The sequence below is a fragment of the Periplaneta americana genome, chromosome 4, assembly GCF_040183065.1.
Source record: "Periplaneta americana isolate PAMFEO1 chromosome 4, P.americana_PAMFEO1_priV1, whole genome shotgun sequence".
In the NCBI taxonomy this organism is placed as follows: Eukaryota; Metazoa; Arthropoda; class Insecta; order Blattodea; family Blattidae; genus Periplaneta; species Periplaneta americana.
This window is the reverse complement of record NC_091120.1, coordinates 48,690,877-48,712,855: the sequence shown is the minus strand read 5'-3', so window position 1 is coordinate 48,712,855 and position 21,979 is coordinate 48,690,877. Positions and strand designations below refer to the sequence as shown.

General features: G+C 38.7%; 1 protein-coding gene across 6 annotated transcripts in view; it reads left to right on the top strand.

The window, feature by feature from the left end:
• Positions 1-21,425, top strand: part of brat (brain tumor) — a 718,927-nt gene extending 697,502 nt beyond the window's left edge. For all 6 annotated transcript variants that reach the window (XM_069823300.1, XM_069823297.1, XM_069823298.1 and 3 more), the window contains one exon: positions 6,894-21,425. In XM_069823300.1, the coding sequence (XP_069679401.1) occupies positions 6,913-9,621 (2,709 nt within the window). In that variant the 5' untranslated portion in view covers positions 6,894-6,912 and the 3' untranslated portion in view covers positions 9,622-21,425. The remainder of the gene's footprint in view (positions 1-6,893) is intronic.
• Positions 21,426-21,979: the final 554 nt, after the last annotated feature.

Genomic DNA, 21,979 nt, shown 5'->3' with positions numbered 1-21,979 from the left:
TAAAATCCATACATAACTTTTTAAATTTAATACTAGAACTATTAGAATTGACAAGATTAGGATATTTAAATATAAATTTGTTATATATTCTTGGGCCTAAATTACTACTATGATTAAATACTGTAACAGTGTTGCACTTTGGTTCAAACAATCTTAAAGAATTCATACATTTTGTTTCATAACTATGAGAATACAATTCAAAATTATTTCGATTTTTATGTATGAATTTTATTAATACAATATAATAAATTTGTCTTACGTTAAGTACATTAAAGTCTAGAAACAAATTTTGAGATGGAAAATCAATAGGTTTATGAAGACATATTTTAACTATTTTCTTCTGTAATAAATAAAGTGGATTAAAATTGGATTTAAATGAGCTACCCCATCCTATAATTCCATACATAATTACCGATTGAAATAAAGTTAAATATATTGTACGTAATAAACTTATTAACAAGTAATTTCTCAATAAAACGAAATAATATACTATTTTACGTAATTTATTACAAAGGTAATTAATGTGTTGGTTCCATTTTAAATGATTATCGAAAATTATGCCTAAATACTTAACTTTAGAGGACTCTTTTACACTGTATAAGACAACAATCAGAATTATGTAATTTAATACTTAATATAGGTGTAGGATTTGGAGAGGTAAGTCCGATGTTTCGCCTTACAGTTGGAGAAAACCTCGGAAAAGAACCAAGTAATGAGCGCGAGTGAGATTCCATTTCTCACCCAAACACAACTCCGGATCAGTAGCCAAACGCAGTAACGTCTGAGATACACCGATGGCTCGAACGTGACTAAGTTCTGTGATTTGAAAACATAGTACAGCTGTCCTGTTACGAACACATGGCTTAGTAGTGTAGAGGAAAGTGTAAAATGTATAAATGTATAAATTACATGTGTGAGTTAAATATAAATTATTACAAGACATGGAGGACTTCATGGTTTCAGTGTCTGTTATAGCTATTAGTCTGTCACACTTCCGCGTTTAGACATAACGTTATTTTTCAGCCTTGAGGGCTGGAGCCTGTAGATTTGCTAGTTCACCTGTCGGATTATCCGCATGAAGAAACATGCTTATGAAACAGAGGAAAAGTGATTCAACAAATGGGACCACATGCAGGTAGTCGGGATGGCAGCAGTGACACTCTACCCCGGGGGTTGGGCTGAGCCCTGGCGAGGATAAAAAAGAAATAAACAACTCAATATCGGAGGGTGGCGTTTGGTCGGACCAGGAAGCGTGTGGGCGTCCAGGGTGACTGGTAGCTGGGTGCGCAGGCACCGAACATGGGGTGCAAAACAAACTCTCCCGCCCTCCGTCACCCTGGCAACAGGTTCTGACGTCACATTGGGTATCGATGTGTTGTGCTATAAAACGGCTTGGTCTGCGCTTGTGATTGGCTGTTGCACTCCGGTGCTTGGGCCCTGAACAAAGCAGGGGTAATCACACTCATCGTGTCATTGTACAGGTCTCCCGGGCAATTGATGTTAAAATGAGGCAACAGATTAAAGTCGTACACGAAACTTCAATATTCACGATTGCTTGAACATTATTTGAGAGTGAGCGTGTGGAGATAGGCATGCACTACTTTCCTTAAGATTGATTACAGGAATATTTGATCCTGAATTTAATTTCATCACTTACATTCTCTCTTTTTCCTCATTCCATATTTACACCATTTACTAAAACTAATGGCATAGGCTGATGTCCAACTGTTGGACCTATTTTTATCCAGGCAGGCGGAATCAGGAATAAGTAAAACGTCTGCCGACATCGTCACGTGTAGATTACGAATTTTAGCCTTCATGTGATATTTCTATGGTAAATGTGAAGTCAGCCTGTTATGTTATTTTATTTCTACTAGTCGCGTTGGATAGTGTCTCTGACCACAAATAAAACAGATTGATCAGCCTAATGGACTTTCAAGACAACCACTTTTATAAATTTCACTATGCTGTCATCTAGCGACTGCAAAAGAGGTCTCGTTATATAACCCTTATCGAATTGCATGGATTAATAGCACAGTCTACTATATACAGTCACGAAGCTTGAGTTGTGAGGGTGCTAGAAACAATAGACTGTGCCGGTACTATTTCGCATTGTCTATAATGAGGCGATATTAGCGATCCTAGTGGTGAGCAACTATTTATGGATGCATATTTCCTACATATTGAGCTTCGTGACAGTATATGCTAGACTGTGGTAATAGCTTGCAACTGTATTCCATCTAGCGGTCATTACCAAAAATAAATGTATTTTCGACAGTGGAGGCTGTAGTGATTGTTCTCGTTTTATATTGTCATTTCCTAATATGGCAATGGCCAATCTGTGTCTGTGTTTCCTATAGAGTCATTCACACTTCGTACTGTTGCGATATCATTTCTTAATACGCAAGTTATCTTCAGGCTCGCAAATTATTATTTTTTCATCAGGAATAAAAAACGGAAATAGACCAAGTAAGAAAGATCTTTAAAGCACAGACAACGCAGACTTTAACACAGTTTATTAATTTATTTTAATATATTCTGAATATGTCACTCCTAGTGACACTACTATGACAACAACACAACCTAGACAGACTAAAAATAAGTTGGATTCAGACTAACAGACCATATGAAGGGTTCATAACCATAGTCGGCCAGACCCCATTTACTAAAACCGTAGAAAACAAAGGTTAAAGTGAAGTTATCAACAGTTATCTCACTAGACGTTTTGATTTATCTAGAGAAAATCAAAACTCGAGTGGGATTTAATTGACTATTACACGATTAGAAGAAAGTATATAAAGATTAGAAGTAACGAAGTACTCCAATACAATAAAATATTGACTTACGAAAATACAACTGTCTTCAAATGTATTATTGTACCATCTCAACATTACAAATATTATGTTAGATGCATGCTAGATGGCAGTAGTGTCTTTATACAGACACTGTAATGATTACTATTCAATAAATCTTAATATTAAACAATCTTTGATACGTGATTATCCATAATATCATATAGCAGAAGTTCTTTTTATCCTCTCAGAGCAGAAGCTATAACATAACCTAACTAATATACACAAGTGTTAGAAAAGTTTTAATTAACGATGATGACATAAAAAATTAAAATGAATAATTTTAAAAGGAATAATTATTGAATGTACAATTTTCAAATTTGAATGTGGTTGGTGGTTCAATTGACGTTATATTGGACGTGTGCATAATAGAAGTGGAACTCGTTGATTTAGGTCTACATGGTGTATTCAACTTATTCAGGATTTCCGAATGGTGCTCTTCATTTATTTGTAAATCGGATTTCAGAAGATGCATAGGTATGATCAGTGATTTTTATTAATTCTTGTTCTTGAATGCCAATGCGAGTCATATTTGAAATTGCTGTGCATCGACTGGAGTGGTTTGTAATTTTATATATATTTTTGACGTCCAGACCAGCGCAGTTTCAAATGTTGGCAAACATGCTAGGGACGCGATAAAATTAAACAAATGCTAGGGACGCGATAAAATTAAACAAATGCTAGGGACGCGATAAAATTGTGCGATAAGCAGCCATGATTGGTTGAAATACGTCCTTTCGTACCATTTTATTGGACAAAAGTAGTATGACGTAGTAAGAGTGTAATAGTCACCATAATTCAATGGAAACATATAGCTAGTAATATAAAGTATACACATTCAAACTAAATGATATGTCAATCTTTGTTAAACTATGGTACTCATTTAACTTTAACCCTTGCTTTCTCCGTTTTTAATAAATGGCGCTTGGCCCACTATAGCTCTGAATCCTTCATATGGTCTAAGACATTCAAGATCGACGACAGCTCGCATGAAGTTGGACCATGTCGACATATTCTGCTTGAAAGAACATATTATATACAATTCTTTTGTCGCTATCTTTCATTTTTGTCGTTACAAGCTTGAGATTCGAACCGTGAATGATTACCTACTGCATGATTCGAGCTTATAGCTACTGCTGTGAAACATTCTAGTTCATGTTATGATGTTTCTATGGATTTTGTATCAAAAATATAGTATCAACTAGAATCTTTTAGATTCTCTTGGAATCGAAGTTCGAAATTTAAAAGTATGAAAGGAATTACCGCAGATCAAACACTCTCAGGCAGTCTAAACATTCCTATGAACACATCACTTTAGCTAAGGTCCATGAACTACCTCGAGTGTTCCTCATATTTTTAATTAATATTTCATTGTAACATAGTAAAATTCATTTGTAGAATGAAAAGTTACACTTGTTCGAATCAAATTCTACACAATTAAAGGATAAAACTAAAATTATTTCAATCATTTTATCATCATAATACACTGCTCTCTTAAATTGACTGAGCATATGGGGAATTAATGACTGAGCTTATTGGGAATTAAGTCAAATGGCTTTCCCGAAACACGCTGTGAAATGTTTAATTTAAAACCATTTTTATCTCGAAATGGAAGCAAAAAGGAACAAAATTGTATTATGCTTTTTTGTTTGAAATATCTCAAAGAATAATCTCCTAAAATTAGTGACCTTAATTAGGTTCACCTGCACACACATCCATACATACATACATATACTTCATAACAGTGGAAAGGAAGACAAACGAAAGAAAGAAGAATAGATAATGGATGCTAGAATATAATGTTGAAGTTAATATTAGTGCCAGTTGTCAGTACAATAATGCAGAATTATTGTAGAATTGGGGAAAAACATTATAATACATTGTAGACCTTCATTTACTGCCATAATAATGATATGATTATTTTATTTACGGTACAGATAGTCTGTCCAGTGTCTGTTTAGTCTTCTAGAAACTCCAGGAACGTGGAGTGAGCAGGACTCAGTACTCCAGAACACATGGCATCACACTGACGAAATATGCATATATTCTCTTTTATAGGATTCGAACCCATCGTCAGCTTGTCAAAAACAATTAAGCATGAAGCTTTTCCGAGTTGTTAGTTGCTGAAGTCACTTTTAACGCCACGTCGCTATTCAGTGCCTGCATCTAGAAGTTGAAATTGAGAAAAGAAGCGCTTTCAGGGACACCTGTTGTTAAGCGAGAGGAAATTGAGATGCAACACGCTCCGCTATCCGGCTGACGCTTAATGTTGCCGCAGCATCCCCACACCTCCAAGTTGTGGTTGTATTGTTTCCATTCTTCTTGTAAATCGATGCATCCAACCCGAAAAGAAACTTTTTGAAGATGCAGCATGCCCTCACCTTCTCTTCTTAAGAGCCACATTGTTTTGGCCTCGTATTCCATTGATAAATGTCTTGCTGTTTTGAGGCAAGAGTTGTGTAATTAAATGCGGTCTCTTAGTCTCGTCCGCATTAAATGAGAAATTTCAGTGCAGCAAAGTGAACTGTAGAGGGGAAAAACTACTACGGTTGCACAAAAATAGAATTAAAAACCAATGTGAAAGAGAAATGGATCCAGCCAAGAAATGGATGATCTTAATATCGATACAAAATATGTTAGTCTATCCATTCATGAGTAACAAGGAAGAACACTCCATCCATAGATGCATATTTTTTTCATACACTTCCGGAATTTTTTAACATAAAATAGTTTCGAGAAAATATTTTATTCTGCAAACAATCGATTCATAAAAACGCAAGATTGTACTACCCAAACGCCGCTTTTTTCCTGGTTGATTTGTCTAGCTTTTTTCTTTCTTATTAATCGTAATTTTTCTTAATATTCATTACTCTCGAACGAATTCGTCTCAAATTGTGCACATGAAATATTCCATGATTGCATATTTTTTTATATACTTCCGAAATATTTTAACATAAAATTAGTTTCGAGAAAATATTTTATTCCGCAAATAATCGATTCCTAAAAAGTCAAGATTGTACTACCCAAACGCCGATTTCTGTCTGGTTGATTTGTGTAGGTTTTTTCTTTCTTATTAATCGGAATTTTTCTTAATATTTACTACTCTAGAATGAATTCATCTCAAATTGTGCACATGAAATATCAGATATCTTTCTCCAGAATAAAGTGTAGTTACTTATACAAAATTATCCAAAAAGTAAATTCCTGGAAGTTCACCAATTCTCACGGATTGCATCTTCTCAAAAACATATGTTGGGGATGAGTAATTATTTCTTACTTAAATAGCTCTCAAATGTAGAGTTTTTTCAGAGGAATATTTCAGAAGAGCTAAAAGATTAACGTGAATGTCTTAGAGCAAATCAGGGTGAGTTTACTGTTCGGGCGTTAGAGGAATAAATGGTACAAGTACAGCAGATTATATTTAGCATACATTTTCCTTACTATTTATACAAATAAAAACAATATTTTTGGGTATGTGCTAACATATTCTTTCTATTTTTAAGTAGATTATTTACGTTTGAATGAGTTGAATGAGATAATGCTGGTGAAATAAGTCCGGGGTCCAGCACCAATAGTTACCCAGCATTTGTTCATATTGGTTTGAGAGAAAACCCCGGAAAAAACCTCAACCAGGTAACTTACCCCGACCGGGATTCGAACCCGGGCCAGACGCGCTAACCGTTACTCCACAGGTGTGGACTTACTGTTCTTCCCATAATACAAATACAAATGCATATGTGCTTCTGCTGTGGGATGTGGATTTGAAGCCAGCAATTGGATGATCCGCCTAGGCCTTCATGGGGTGTCTCGCCACTGATTTAAAATTTAAATATACATACATACATACACACATACATACATACAATTCCTTTCAGCATTATTTACAAATATTACTTACAAATATATGAAAAGCTATGTAGCATTTTTAATGTTACCGTTTATTACTTTTGTTTTTTATACGTTTGTCTTTCATATATGTTGTCAAATAACACCATTTTATTTACATGTTTGTGACGAAACCTTTTTTTTTTATGTTCACAGGCATGACGTTTGATTGAAGATGGCTTCACCAACTCCATCATTAGATTCATTGCCTGGAGCCAATTCTGTTGGATCATTGGTTGACCAAACTGAACTTCGTTCACTATCGCCCGTTGTGGATTCACCCGTGACTCTGAGCGGATCTTCACCAGCTGTATCCATTACAAGTGTATCTTGCAGCAGTAGCAGCAGCAGTTCTAACAGTGGAAGCGTAGTTGGCAGCAGTGGGTCCACGACAATAACCCCTGTTTGTGTGGGTGGTATTAGTACCAAGTGCGGACTATGCAATGAAACATTCACCAACCTCAAAGTATTACCCTGTTTCCACACGTTTTGTCACCCTTGTCTGGAAAAGAATCAAGAGCACCCCGACAAGTTAACTTGCTCCTTGTGTCAGCAAGATTGCATCCTCACTTCTCAAGGAATATCAGCACTGATTCCAGACTTTAACTCAAAGAATAATATTGAACCGTTGGTACCTAACGAAGGATTCAACGTACCGTTATCATCAAATCTTCCTCACTGCACCGGCTGCAAGAGTAGGGAATCGGACGCCGTTGCACGTTGCTTGGACTGTGACAATTTCTTGTGTCCCAATTGCATGATGGCGCACCAGTTTATGCACTGTTTCGAAGGTCACAGAGTTTTGAGTTTGGGAGAGCTGCAGCAGAACGGCGGAAGCAAGGAGGATCTGAAGAACGGGATCATCCCGTCTGGAGGAGGTGGAGGAAACAGTGCCGACAAGCCCGTCTCTTGCATGCGACACAAGACAGAACCTCTCAAGTACTTCTGCCGCACGTGCAATGGACCCATTTGCAAGGAATGCACGCTCATAGAGCACCCCAGCGGACTGCACGATTACGAGCACCTGAGCGAGATCGGCCCCAAGCAGCTGGAACTGATGACGCAGACCATGCAGGAGAGCAAGGGCAAGGCCACGGACATCCGCAACACGCTCAAGAACCTGGAGCACACGTCGAGTCGTCTGCAAGTGCAGTATCACAAGGCGCAGAACGAGATTAACGACACGTTTCAGTTCTACCGCTCAATGATAGAGGAGCGCAAGCAAGAACTCCTCAAGGAGCTGGAGAGCGTGTTCTCTGCCAAGCAGATGTCTCTGAACGTGCTGGGACAGAAGGCGCAGGAAACCATAGAGAAGATATACAGTACTTGCGACTTCGTGGACCGCATCACCAAGCACGCCACGATGGCAGAAGCCCTGATGTTCAAGCGAGTTTTTGATACTAAGTTCCAGGCCTTTATGACTTACAACCCTGAAGTGAGCTTGCAGAACGGCTGCGACTTGGAGTTCGTGTCGAATTACCAGGCAATACAGGTTGGAGTGCGTAACACGTTTGGATACGTTCGGTCCAGCTCGGAGTTGCCTGTGGGGCCTAGCAAGCAGCCACCCATAGCCCGACCTGTGAACGGCACGGTGCATCTAAACGGAGGCACGACTCTGAACGGCAATTCCAGTAGTATGAATGGAGCAGGCATGCACGGCACCATCAATGGAGGCGGGGGCGGAAGTGGTGGCAGCTTAAACGGGAGCACTCTGAACGGGGGTGGACTTAACGGTGTGTTGGACAGACCTTATTCCAATGGCCTCGTGTCTACGTCCAGTTCCTCGTCCTCGCCGTTCGAGTCGAACATAATCTCAAAACGGTTCAGTAGTGCCAACAGCTTAGGACCGTTCTCCACGACGATCAGTGATCTGAACCTGAACGGCATGAATCCTTACGAGAAGTGGTCAAACGGTGGCAGCGACAGCATCTTCCAGAACGGCGGCGGGGACCATTACTCCCTGTCCTCCGGAGGCGCCGGAGACTCCATGCTCGACCTCACCTCCAAACTCATGTCGACGGCCATCTTTCCCCCGAAATCGCAGATCAAACGCCAGAAGATGATATACCACTGCAAGTTCGGGGAGTTCGGTGTTATGGAAGGGCAATTCACGGAGCCGAGCGGCGTGGCCGTCAACGCCCAGAATGATATCATCGTGGCCGACACCAACAACCACCGCATCCAGATATTCGACAAGGAGGGTCGCTTCAAGTTCCAGTTCGGCGAGTGCGGCAAGCGGGACGGCCAACTGCTGTACCCCAATCGCGTGGCCGTAGTGCGCACATCGGGCGACATCATCGTGACCGAGCGCTCCCCCACGCACCAGATCCAGATCTACAACCAGTACGGCCAGTTCGTGCGGAAGTTCGGGGCCAACATCCTGCAGCACCCCCGCGGAGTCACCGTGGACAACAAGGGCCGCGTGGTCGTGGTGGAATGTAAGGTGATGCGCGTCATCATATTTGACCAGTCTGGCAATGTGCTCCAGAAATTCGGCTGCTCCAAGCACCTCGAGTTCCCGAACGGCGTCGTAGTGAACGACAAGCAGGAGATATTCATCAGCGACAACCGGGCCCACTGCGTCAAGGTGTTCAACTACGAGGGCATGTATCTGCGACAGATCGGAGGCGAGGGCATCACCAACTACCCGATCGGCGTCGGCATCAACACCGCCGGCGAGATCCTCATTGCCGACAATCACAACAACTTCAACCTGACCATCTTCACGCAGGACGGCCAGCTCGTATCCGCCCTGGAGTCGAAGGTGAAGCACGCACAGTGTTTCGACGTTGCCCTCATGGACGACGGCTCTGTGGTGTTGGCGAGCAAGGACTATCGCCTCTACATCTACCGCTACGTCCAGGTACCCCCCATCGGCTTGTAAAGGGGCGAGGGAGGTAACTGTTCTGCTCATTTCGTCACGATTGAAGAATTCCAAGGTATTTGCTTTTCCATGTGCCAGAAATGAAAGGCTGTAAGACAGTGATCACTGATGATGAATGGGAAATCAAAGCATACACACATTCTTGTTATCTGCAATCATTGCCACTGCCCTCTCCTGCACGAGAACAAACACGTTGTTTTCCATTACCGCCCCGCCCCCCGGCAGACCTCGTCCCCCGCGTCCAGTGCGAGGGCCCTCGAGGTTTGGCGAGCGGGAGGGTGCATGTTATTATTATTATTACTATTATTATTATTATTGTTGTTGTAATTAATGAAGACATATCCCCTCTCCTCCTAACTTTCCACTTGGAGCCGAAACGTGTCTGGTGTTGAGGACAAGCAAGATACAGCGGCAGATGCTAGGATCTCTCTTAGGAAACAGACTGATTACGATGCATTGTTTACTTAATAGACTCTGAGACAGATGAAGCAACCATTCCCAACACTATTTGTTGTGCATTTTTGGAGGAGTGGTGTGCGAAGTTAAAAATGCTGTTGTTGTGTATAATCTTCTAATAGCTGATTTCTTCCCTTGATAATAATTATAAATGCGATAGAAATAGTTTTGTATTGTATTCATCATGTTGAATCTCGTGAGGTAACTCAGTTGCATGAAAAGATGTTCTAAATACTGTGGAAGAAGTTTGGTACCGTAAACTACTGTGGTTGGCCATGTTCTTTAGTATTAATTCATAAAAAACAAAAGAACTTACTAGCGTTGTTTTGACCAATACTTGATCTATCAAACCACTAAACAGGGAATTTACAACATTAAAAAAACATAATGGTGCCTGGGCCATGTTGTGTAGTTCTGAAATTTATGCACCTGTTTCATAATAAGCTCTATTTTACTATGCGTGTTTTTTGTGCTGTTTTGTGACATTGTACTTGTAGTTAGGTAGAAGTAATTAATACGGTACGAAAACAAGAACTCTTTTATATACAAGGAATCCCAAAGATTTCATACACCTCCAATCTGAGAAGAGAAGATGACTGCCGCCGACTTGTCTGGCGGCAGCAGTGGCTTTCCTTTGTTATCCTGTCCTCGAACGAAAAACGTTCTGAGATCAAACGCATCCTAGTCACTCGGAAAGTGTTAACAATAGATAGACATGGCTGCAGGACGGGCACTGATCATGACCATTAGAATTATATCATATACACTATGTTTATTATTATTATTATTATTATTATATTATTTTCCAGTTTTGTTATTACCTATTTAAGTTTTGGTAAGGTATGTAAAGGGCGGAAAATGCTTGCTTGGATACCACTAGCATTTTTCGATATCCCTGTGTTTTATATAAATGCTGCCTAATTTAAGATACGGACACGCTTCCTTCTGTTGAGAAGATGAGCATACTTTTTTTTTTGTTTGTTACTGAGTCTGAAATTTACATTTCAAGTTATTATTATTATAATTATTATCATTATTATTATTAATACATGAAATCGAGAGAGTGGCAGATTGTATGGACGCCAGCATGTTTTTTTTTTTCTTTTTTATTTTTAAGTATTACAGAAGTTGTTGGTACTCAAGCCAAGAGAAATGATTTTGGTTCAGTTGTACAGGCTTAGTAATTTTCGCTACGGGTGTTTTCTTGTAAACTCTTTTTTTAAGCATCGCGTTATATTTTTCTCTGTTGACTAATAATCCATTTTGTATCGAGTAGTCTGACAAATTAGCATCACAATGTGTTTTCTTAGCATGCCAGAATCTCTCTGTTGCCTTGATTACTAACATGTGTTATTTTATGTTGTCCTTCACGAGATCTGTGCCATTGGTTGTTGTTTGCTCCAGTCTCGATTGGAACAGATAGCCATCTCTTTGTGTTTTTATGCTTGGCAATATTTATCCAATCCTAATTTATTTTGTTTGTTTTCTTCATTTTCAATTCGATTGTATGAGATTGGGGCACTAGAGGGATCCGATGTAATTATATTTTAATTTTATATTGGTCTTGTTGATTTGTCGCGCATGAGTTTAAGATGTGTGACTACGAGTCATATTTTCAAATGCAATACGCGCGCATTTCCTTTTGTCAAATATGTGGAGAGAGAGACTTTAAAAATACATATGTAACTTAAAAAGTGCCCCAATCGAGAAGAGTTTTTGAATATTTTGTTGATTTTTAAAGAGCTCTTAAATGAATGTGTTGTATACACAGTTTTTGTTTGTGTTATTTTTGTTGTAATATGCTTTTTTAAATAAGAGTTTGTTTCCTTGAGTTTTTCAAACACTTTTTTTTTGTGTTACCGCGCATGCCCGGTGCCTATCATCTTTCTTCCATCGTTCATCTTTTTTAGCATCCTTCCTGCGTGCAGATCACAAAGGAAAGTCATGTTACCGAACAGAAGGGTGGACATACTGCTTGCTTGTAATATGAAATATTAAGGGTTAGGAAGATAACGTGCCGAGCTGCATAACGGAGGCCGTGTACCCACAGTGCTCAAGGTTTGATTATGTCTAACGCGAAACTCAGGTACACAGTTTGTCGGTTTCTGGAACGGGGCCCCGAACAATTTAATAAAGACTTTTTTTTATTGTAGAAGTGGCTGTGTACAATCTTGCTTGGCATTGTGATCATTCGGTGAGATGGGGGTATGGGACATACATCCTCCGCTATGCAGAGCTGAGCCAGTGCGAGCTCTCCTACACCGAATTTGTGTATAATTTCCTACATATCAGGGGCCGTGTTTGAGTTTAGTGGCCCGTGGCCCTCGGTATTGGTGATAGCATTTCCTACTCCGAACTTTTATATGTTTATTTTTTTCTAAAGTGAACACAGAAAAGGAAGGTTCCGTTAAGAGGAGCCGGTTTAATTTTCCTTTCAGGGGAAAAATCGTTTGGTTTGAATAATCTTCCTGACCCTGGGCACAAGTTTTGTATAGATACCTATTAGTAGAAAGACTTGATAGGACAGCGTGGGCGCATGGCTGTTTCTTCACTTGTATAAGCTTCTGCTAGACCGACTGACTGACTCCCGCCAGGGAGTTGAGGGAAGCTTCGATCGCTGAGATATATAACATACTCCAACTAGGTCTTAGAATCTTCGTCGTTGTTTGGGCCATGTTCTTCAGTACAAAATTTTGTGGAGTGTTAACATATATATTATACAAAATACATGTCTCCTAGGTAGGTAAATGGGAAAGACTGATTCGTGAAAGAGGAGGTGTTTTTTAGAAGATACTCTTGTTCCCTTTTTAGAGAAACTACAACTTCTCGTTACTAAAAAAACTTTTTGTAAAAAATTACAAAAAAAAAATACGGACTGTGTTATTGGCTACATACAACACCATGTACCATTCGTACAGACTAAACAACTACCCTGACCGCTCTTTTTCTCCAGCTTAGCCTTTCCTGTCCCTGTGAACTATAACAATCCTAGAACAGTATTTGCTCTGACGTGTAGCCATCCCGCCCCCTCCGGATCGGGGGGAGACGAGTGGCTTCCGTATTTTCCATTGGGATCTAAACTTTGTACTAACTATAGCAACTCTGTTCTACTGATCGATGTCAATCAAGTCAATTACTCTAGGGAACATTAATCCAGTGGGTGTTAAGTAAAAATGGATTACATAACATAACATAGCCTTCTCCTGCTTTTGTAACGCAAAGTAAGAACTACATGGACGACTTGAATGTCTTGTATAGTTTGTTACATACAACTTGCGCTTCTGTGTAAAAAGTACTACTGCAGTTTTTCGTAACGTGTTTATTGTCCACCTATATATAATATATATGATACCAATGAGGGATGGCGTTCCATTATTTTATTATGAATTGAATTAAAGAGATCCTGACGTCAGTAGAGACCCGTGCAGTACGTTCCGTCTTGCAACACAACACTTGTTGATCTTATTGCTGCAGAAATACTCTGTTTTGCCGCATAATTCGAATTAAAACTGCGTTTGCTCATGTTGTTGTAGTTTTGATTGAATAAGCGAGTCTGACGAGCCAGCTTAGAGACACCCAATTTTTTAATTATTATGAAAGTAAATATAATTATTGATATATAATCAACAAATGAACAAACACCAAGTCGTTGCGTGCACGTGCGAGCCACGTTATAAAAGTGAGCACCAGTGTTGAGACTTTTGTTGTTACTAGATGCAGGTGATGTGCACATTTTCCGAGTCTTCATCTTCCCACATAACAGACTGTGATCGTTGGAATTGCCTTCCCCGTTTACCATGTTATTATTATTATTGATTATATTACCAGCATTATATTATGTATTTATCTTAGTTCTACCTGTAAACCTTAATAAATGAGAAAAATACAAAAAAAATATTTATACATTATAAAGAAACTTTTAAAAGAATAACAATCACTCATTAACACATTCACAAATACAATATTATTATTATTGTAATAATACAAGTTAGGTGATATACGTATCGAAGGTTTTTTTGTTTGTAACAATGGAAGTGCTCTCTTTTGAAATGCGGCCACTCTCTTCCCTCTTTATTTAGATGAATCTTGTTAACAACCAGTGATGTAGAAGAAGATATTGCTTGCCCAGTTTTCGGTCCGGTCTAGGCCGAAGTTGTTACCAACCTACAGCTGGCAGCTAGGATCGGACGTATTTAAGCTGGCATTAAATTTTTTTGACACTCACTCCCGCATCGAGCTTCTGTGAAGTACAAAAGTTTGGGTTACGAAATTGAATGACTCACTTTGCTTGTTATAATATAACCGAAAACCCACCATATCGATAACTTTAACTTCTTCGTCACTTTCCTCCCTTTAATTTCGAGACATTTGCTTTCATCACAACATACTGTACCAAAACTTTCTGTCACATACTACACAATATACAAAGATTTTTAAGAACTGTGCCGACGATTAGCAAGAAACTCTCCAACATCTGTATCATGGCATAGATCTTAAGAATTATCTTTGTATAAAATAAATGTCCGATTGACATAGTCAATATAGCAAGTTTGAGATGTCACTCAAGGATTGTAACACCAATGTTAAAATAGTTGTAGCAGGACGCCATTACAAACCGTTTTTTTCTCATTTGAAAATCGAGAATAATATTTTTGTGTAATAGGTACTTAATTGTTCGAGGTTAGAGGGAGGAAAAAAACGGTAGAAATTAGGCAAGTGATTGCGGTGAATTTGATGCCACGATTCTACAAGCACGCTTTCGGTACATGTTAGAAAACAAGGGGGCTTATTTGATTGCATGTAACATTTTCTTTCATTTCGGCCTTGTTGAAAATTTGAGCGACGTTACAAAGTTGCGCCCGGTAAGAGCATGCCAGCTGTTTGGGGGCTTCGCTTCTCATCGCACAATCCTATTTTGTACGACTTTTTTAAAAATCGGTTGCAGTTGTAGGCATAGTAAGTACCACGCCATCCTTTTTTTGACGTTGACGATGCGCACACGAACACATCATGCTTCTTTCCTTTCTCACTCCCCGCGCCACACCCAGAATGATGTAAATAATGTTGTATATGAACATTGTATTTTTCTGTGGGCCTATACAAAACTAACGAGCTCACTCATGTTTCCCACGTTTTAAAAATCTCTGCCAATAATTGTATTTTTATGGAATTCATCAGGCTTGAATAATATTGTCATGTTGTATTGTTGTCTATTGTATTTAATAACGTTAAGAAATCACTATTATGAAATGACAAATTGGCGAGACCGGCCCGGCCCGCTGGCTCGGTCTTGTTTTTCTCTTTCTGTAATGCTGTAACAAGGACTAGTAGAGTCGGTGGTACTGTAGTGTGCTTTGTATGTGTGTATGTACGTGCATGTGTGTGTCACCCCAAGTGGTTTTATTATTAGTCCTCTCGATGGATGATTGCAGGGTAGAGGGGGGATGCAAGTAGTGCTTACAGTAGGGGGTATCGGTGTGTGCACGGGGTATGAATGTACGATACCTTCCAAACAACTGTTTCGTACTGCTGCATCGAGGTACTTAACTGTCTGTACTTATAACTTGTTTAAACTCTTATTTGTCTGTGCAAGAAAAAAAGCTTAAGAAACGAATTTTTTCGCAAGTGAATGTTGTTCGATGGTCTAGTATTAAGTTATTTCGTGTACTGGTAGGAGGGTAGGCGATGTGTGGGTGGAGGTTGTAGGGACGGGACTGCTCAATGAGGAGGTACTGTAGGCCTACGACTGCTTCCTCGCGGAAGTGGAATGGGTGGGATGTGAGAGATGGCCTACGAGGTCCGTTGCCGTTGCCGCTTCTCAAAAGATGGTATTTGTTTCTGCTAAGTGGGAGTCGGCCTGCTAGACACACCCGAAAAGTGATGGAGGAAACACTTCCATTTGTATAGAAAACAACTGGGAAAAAGAATATAGTAATTTTATATGAAGTTGAAAATGTTTTATTATGTTAATTGTCTATCTAGCCGCAAGTACAAACGTGCACGTCTTGTGTCCGGGGTGCGAACCCAAGTGTTTCCCGCTAGTTCCACGCCGCGTTGCAGCCCCCCGTCTGGTGAAATTCCTGTCAGGGGATGACCTAATATACTTCAGACTGATGGATTAATGGACTGTTTTTGTTATTGTCTTTTATTATCGATGGAACTTTTGGTACAAAAAAAAAATGGCAAACGGAGATAGAAGTATGGGTCGGGTGCCAATGGAGTTTGTAGATAGATTGCAGTGGTAAGGAGAAGAGTGAATGCCTGCCTAGCTGGTACGTGTATAGTATGAGGCAGTGAACTCTTAGTTGTCCTAGTCGTCTTGAGTGAGGTGTTAGAATTTCTCACCACAGTTTGCCTATTAGATAAAGATAATTGCACAATCCAATATTGCTACAAGTTTTCGTCCAAAAACAAAGAAACGTTAACATTTTGTGGCACATGTTATTAATATTATGACAATTTTTATTATTATGTAATATTGTACCGTTATTAGTTCCCTCTTAGTTTGTAGGCAGCTTTTTATATATAAAAGTTGTTGTTTACCAATTTCAGATGAAGGAATCACTTCCAGATTATTTACTTTTTTTTTCTTTTTGTTTTATGCTTATTTGTTATTAATCTTAAAGCTAGCCATTCCTTGCTTTGATTTGTACTGTCCTGATTTTATCCCCCTCCGCAGTCTTGTAGCGATAGGATACAGTAGATGTACATGCAGTAGTAGTAAATAGAAGTATATTTGTTATTAAGGACGTGTGAAAAAGAGGCAAGGAACTGAAGATCTCTGTGGCCCCTCTCTGAGGGAAGGGGGCCTCCTCTTTCCTTTTGTTGCTACACTTTTGTTGAGAACTGTGCCTCTCCCGAGACGCGCAGGTATGTTGAACATACTCACCCTCTAACTGAAACATCCCCTCATCTTTTACCAATAATCTCTTTTGAGCATCGTGACAATTTTTTAACTGTTGTTTACTCAAGTATTTATCCAATATTTTGTATACTGGAGATGTGGAAAACACACAATTAAAGTAAGCGAGTTTGTAAAGTTGATATTTGTAAATCGTAGTTGTTTGGTATTTGAAGTAAGATATAAATCTCTCGTCGGCAACATATCTCAGTATGATTACAATGCTGCTTTGTAGAAGCCGGGCGCTCGCGCCCCAAGTAGATTTATTGTCTGTGTGTCGATCCCAGACCCGCTGCCGGCCGAGGCGGGCGCCGGGTCTAGGATGGACATCTCTAGCTTTTTTATCCTACCACACTGTCTAGACGCTTTTGTAGTGATGATGCTTGCTTGCACTGTAGTAGTTCACCTTGGTGCCGTAGTGGTAAGAATAATGTCGCTGCTGATGGAAGGTCTATGAATGTGCTGGAAACCCTCTGCTCCTAACTAAACTTATCCCCTCGGTTGTCGGGGTGGGCAGGTGAACGGGGTGGTCGAGAGGCTGGCCAAGAAAAACATTCATTGCTGAACATAATAGTTGTAATAATTGCTGATAATTGTTATGAAGTTTTTTTTCTCTCTCTACAGTTCAACCCTTTGAAGCTTGAGGCACAGATTTGGCCTACTTGACTCAACTTAAGACTGATGCATCAAAATAAATATTAAAACAAAAGTAAATGGAAATAGGGGGAAAGGGTCTCATTTTTATATAGAAGATAGAGGACAAAACTTTGTCTAAATTTGCCTGCCAAGAGGGTAAAGCAGAGTAGAAACGAGAAGTAATTAAGACAAAGTTAATTCTTTTTGTAATTAGTTTGAAATCCCTGCTTGTTTGATATTTATATTACGTTTTGAAATCGCCCAGGGATATGCAGTCCTCCGTACGAAAACTAAACACAATTCTTGTTGTGGGTTATTATGTAATAATGTGTGTCCATTCGCCATTTCTACAGGAGCATGTGTGTACTCTGGCTAGCTTTCCAACATACGATACATTTTTATTTTATAAACTGTTGTAGGAAAGAGACTGTTTAAATTAAAAATAAAAAATTGCGACAAGTTTTAAAGTTTTCCTTTCGTGTATAGATAACGCTCACATTGGATTTCTGAATGAAATTGTTGTTGATGTCGTACAACGAAATGTTGATTTGTCTGCGACAAGCCGGTCATTGCGCTGTAGCCAGAGCACACACTTGCAATTCGTCGAAATAGTTGTGGTGAGAGCTGGTTACCACGCCCGCACTCTTGCTATTCTTTACATGTCTTTCATCCTGCTGTAGGTACTGTTTGCTCCCAAATCGACCGTAACACAGGACTGTATCGCGTGTCGTGTAGTTGCAAACATTCAATTCTTTAGTAGAAATTAACGACTTAGATGTTTTCCAATTATCTTTAAAATTCGGGGGTTTAAATTACATTATGGCTGTAACGTTTTGGCATCGATTCATATCGCAGGTTCTCTTATTCTAAAATCAACATTGCTTAAACAGGATCTTGATCTCAGAATCAGCGAACCTGCGATATAATCGAAATCAGTCAAAGTTCTTTGAATTTGTGAGAATCTAATACTAGCAAACTCTTCTAAAAAGTTCGGCTATAAAAAGTGTTACGCATAGTTCTGTCTAGAATAGGGAGTTGGAAACATTATTACGGATTTAAAAAATTTTTACAGTTCTGTAGTTACGATCATCAGTTGCATGAAATAGTGAATTTGTAGTGAGCTCAATCGCCAGATGTCATTTGCTACGTCGAGCTTGCCATAGTATTTTCTACAGTGTCCATAAATCTACAGGAAACGAATATCAAATCGTGCAGTCTTCAAAATACAAAAAATTAACAAGCAGGACCATATATACAAACTAAATATATCTACACACCACAAACAATCCTCTCAAGAAACTGTAACAATTTTCAAGATTAAAAACCAAAACAAACAACTTTCCAAGTAGCCTTAAGATGTCTAAATGCATTTTTAAATCCATTTTCTCATGTGAATAAAGGTAAAAGCTAGTTATCACTGTTGCATCGTGGAACAGTGGACAATAAAATTATTGTATTATATTATTGATGATGCGAAGGAAATTTTCAACGTTGTTACTATGTGTCGTGTACTAAAAATGTTGACCAGTATGTGAAAAAGTGGAATTACTAACTAGAGCCTTAATAAAAACCGTTGTTCGTATATGTTTAGCAAAGAAAACAATCTTTGTAATTTGAAAATAATATTATCGTTTGTTGGCTGCCATTTGCCAGTACCATTGTGAAGTGTTTATTTTTTTGCTATGTGAATGTAAGGTTTTTGGTTAGAAAATTTCCATCGCAGTTCAAAAGATATTGACAATGGTTGATTCTGTTAGTGTGTCAGAGGTATCTCAGGAGCCCCTTTTCCAAGGCCTCCGTCAGTGTAAGTGTTGGTCTCACTTAGTTTGTTAAAATAAATTTAATTCCATATCTCTCTTTAAGTGAAAATTGAGAAGAGGATCGGGGAATAGAATCGTTGTTATTACCGCATGCATAGGAAAAATTGCTGTAAATTAAAGTAGTAGCATTAAATAGTTTGAGTCTGTTTCGGAATGGTTTCCGTAATCGAACTTTGTTGGTCATAACAAATTAATGTAGTTGTTTCGGGTATTGTCCATTGGCGGTGTTTTTAATGCACATAGCTTCGGAGACCTATAGTTTTCCGAATCATTGTTCATTAACCATTTTATGGGAGTTTTCTAGCTTACAAATTGAAGTTCGCCGAACGAGGTGGCTGGGTGGAAAATACTAGATTTGCATTCGGGAAATCCGGGTTCTTATCCCGGAGTTGGCCAATTTAATCGTGATTTTGAATGGTTTCCCCGATTTTAAATAACTGGGAATATAATTATTTAATAAGGGAAATGTCGGAATGGTTCCTATTTCCGCTACAAACAAAGATAGATACTGATTTGCAACGCAGGGGTCTTTGAGTTATAACATGGCAACAAATTGGAAGTCAAATATATTAACAGTGTATAATTCTTAACATACAGTTGCAGTATGACCTCGCAGTTAAAGCAACAATAAATAAATCCCCCTCCCCCTCAAAAAAGAAACTAGAATTCGTCTATTCAAAACTGAGTGAAACGCAGCTTTTCGCAGGAACACAGAGCAAAACTCTTCTCAACAGAGATTTTTTATGGATGAAACATTAACCATGGACAGTATCCAAAACACTGAAGGTTTTTGAGGCGGAGAGAGGAAGTGCGACCAACACTTTCTATGACGAGGCCTCATGTGTCCATTGAATTCTTCTTCTTGAGTATGACGGGAAGGGAATAGGTGAGAAGGTGATGTCGAGATACTCACACGTCAGATATGTTAAGTTCCTTCCACAGATAGAATGTGTTGAGTATTCAGTACTGCTTGCTGGGAATGATTTAGTGAATGCAGGATTTTCCCGTTTTTAAGCAAAGTGCTTCTTTGTTACTTCTTCTTAGAATGGAGATATCTTGGCTGAGACACATTCCAAAGACAAAAAAAAAAGAAGAAAATGTTGAATCCTGTTGCCCCCATCTTTATACTCGGAACTCTGAATTTATATGTTGTACTTTAAAATAATAAAAAAATAAAAACAGTTTTAAATACCATAAAAATAAAAAATGAACCGTTGCAAAGATATTGTGCATATGTTTAGTTTTGTAATTCATTGTGAGCGAGGAAAATAATATCGTTCATCGTAGTTTGTCCAATATTTCCTACTCTTGAGTTTTTTGTTTCATTATTTTCTCAGAAGTTTCTATTTTTCCATAGGACGTTTTTTCTTGTTATTACTATGTGTGCCTAGTCATAGAGTTCAGGTCAATTTTACGAAATAATAATACTACTGTAATAATGAATAAAAGCTGTTGTGCTGTTCCATGGATATAATATTGAAGGGTTGTTAAACACTACACGCAACCTGTTATCACACCCCCGCCCGGGGCGATGTGAACTGACCGTCTCATTAAAACCCATGCCAACAATTCGTTATTATTTTTGTGTGCTCGGGATTAAAAGGGGACCTGTTAAAACTGTATTTTAGAGTATCTGAGGGGTAAAAACAAAAAAAAAAAAAAGAACCAATTGTATTAACTGTAGTAACGAATAAGTTATTGACTACGGCTGCATCCGAAATGCACGGTCCCAGGTCCTATTATCTGCATTTATGTCAAGTCCAAGTTGATCTTTTGCTCCTTGTCGCGCCAGCAGGCCGCGACGAACTGATTGGTATCAGGTTTAAAGCCATTCGCTTGCATTTCGGATTCAGCCTCTAGAAAACGTGATTGTATGCATGGAACATTGTCTCATTATGATTATTAAATGTTTGATTTTTTTTAGAAAAGAAAAGTGAAAATTATTTGTTGTATACAAATTGTGGTTATTAAAATAAGCATTTGAGGAGAAAGCTTGTTTCCTGCCTGAATAAATGACAAGGCTCAAGAAAGCAAATTATCCCATAGCCCACACACCCGAATGTGCTGCACACACCACGCTGTGACGCCGCTGCCGACCCGCTACTGGAGATGGTGACGCGCGTCCACGTATACGAGATTTTTTTTAAATAATGTTTTTAATATTATTTCAACAGTTCTGATTTTTGTTTCGTTTTTTGTCTTTTAATACAAATAATTTATGAATATGATTTTTGAAACTTAATGGTTTTTATCATTGTCTTTCATATCAGTTTGTTGACAGAGTGTATTATGACGGTATTCAATAAAATATTTTGTTTGCTTGAAATGTATTTTACTGACAGAGAGACTAATTTTCATTTTGTACAACATTATTTGAAATTATTATTATTACATTTTAAAAAAATTCTATAACAGATAGTGTGTGCATAACAGTGACAACTTTACAACTGCACTTTCGGAACTGAATTCTACCCTAGCATTCTACAATCATAAACACTTTACCTTCACCCGTCAAAATTCCCATCACTGTCCTTTCCTATTTTTG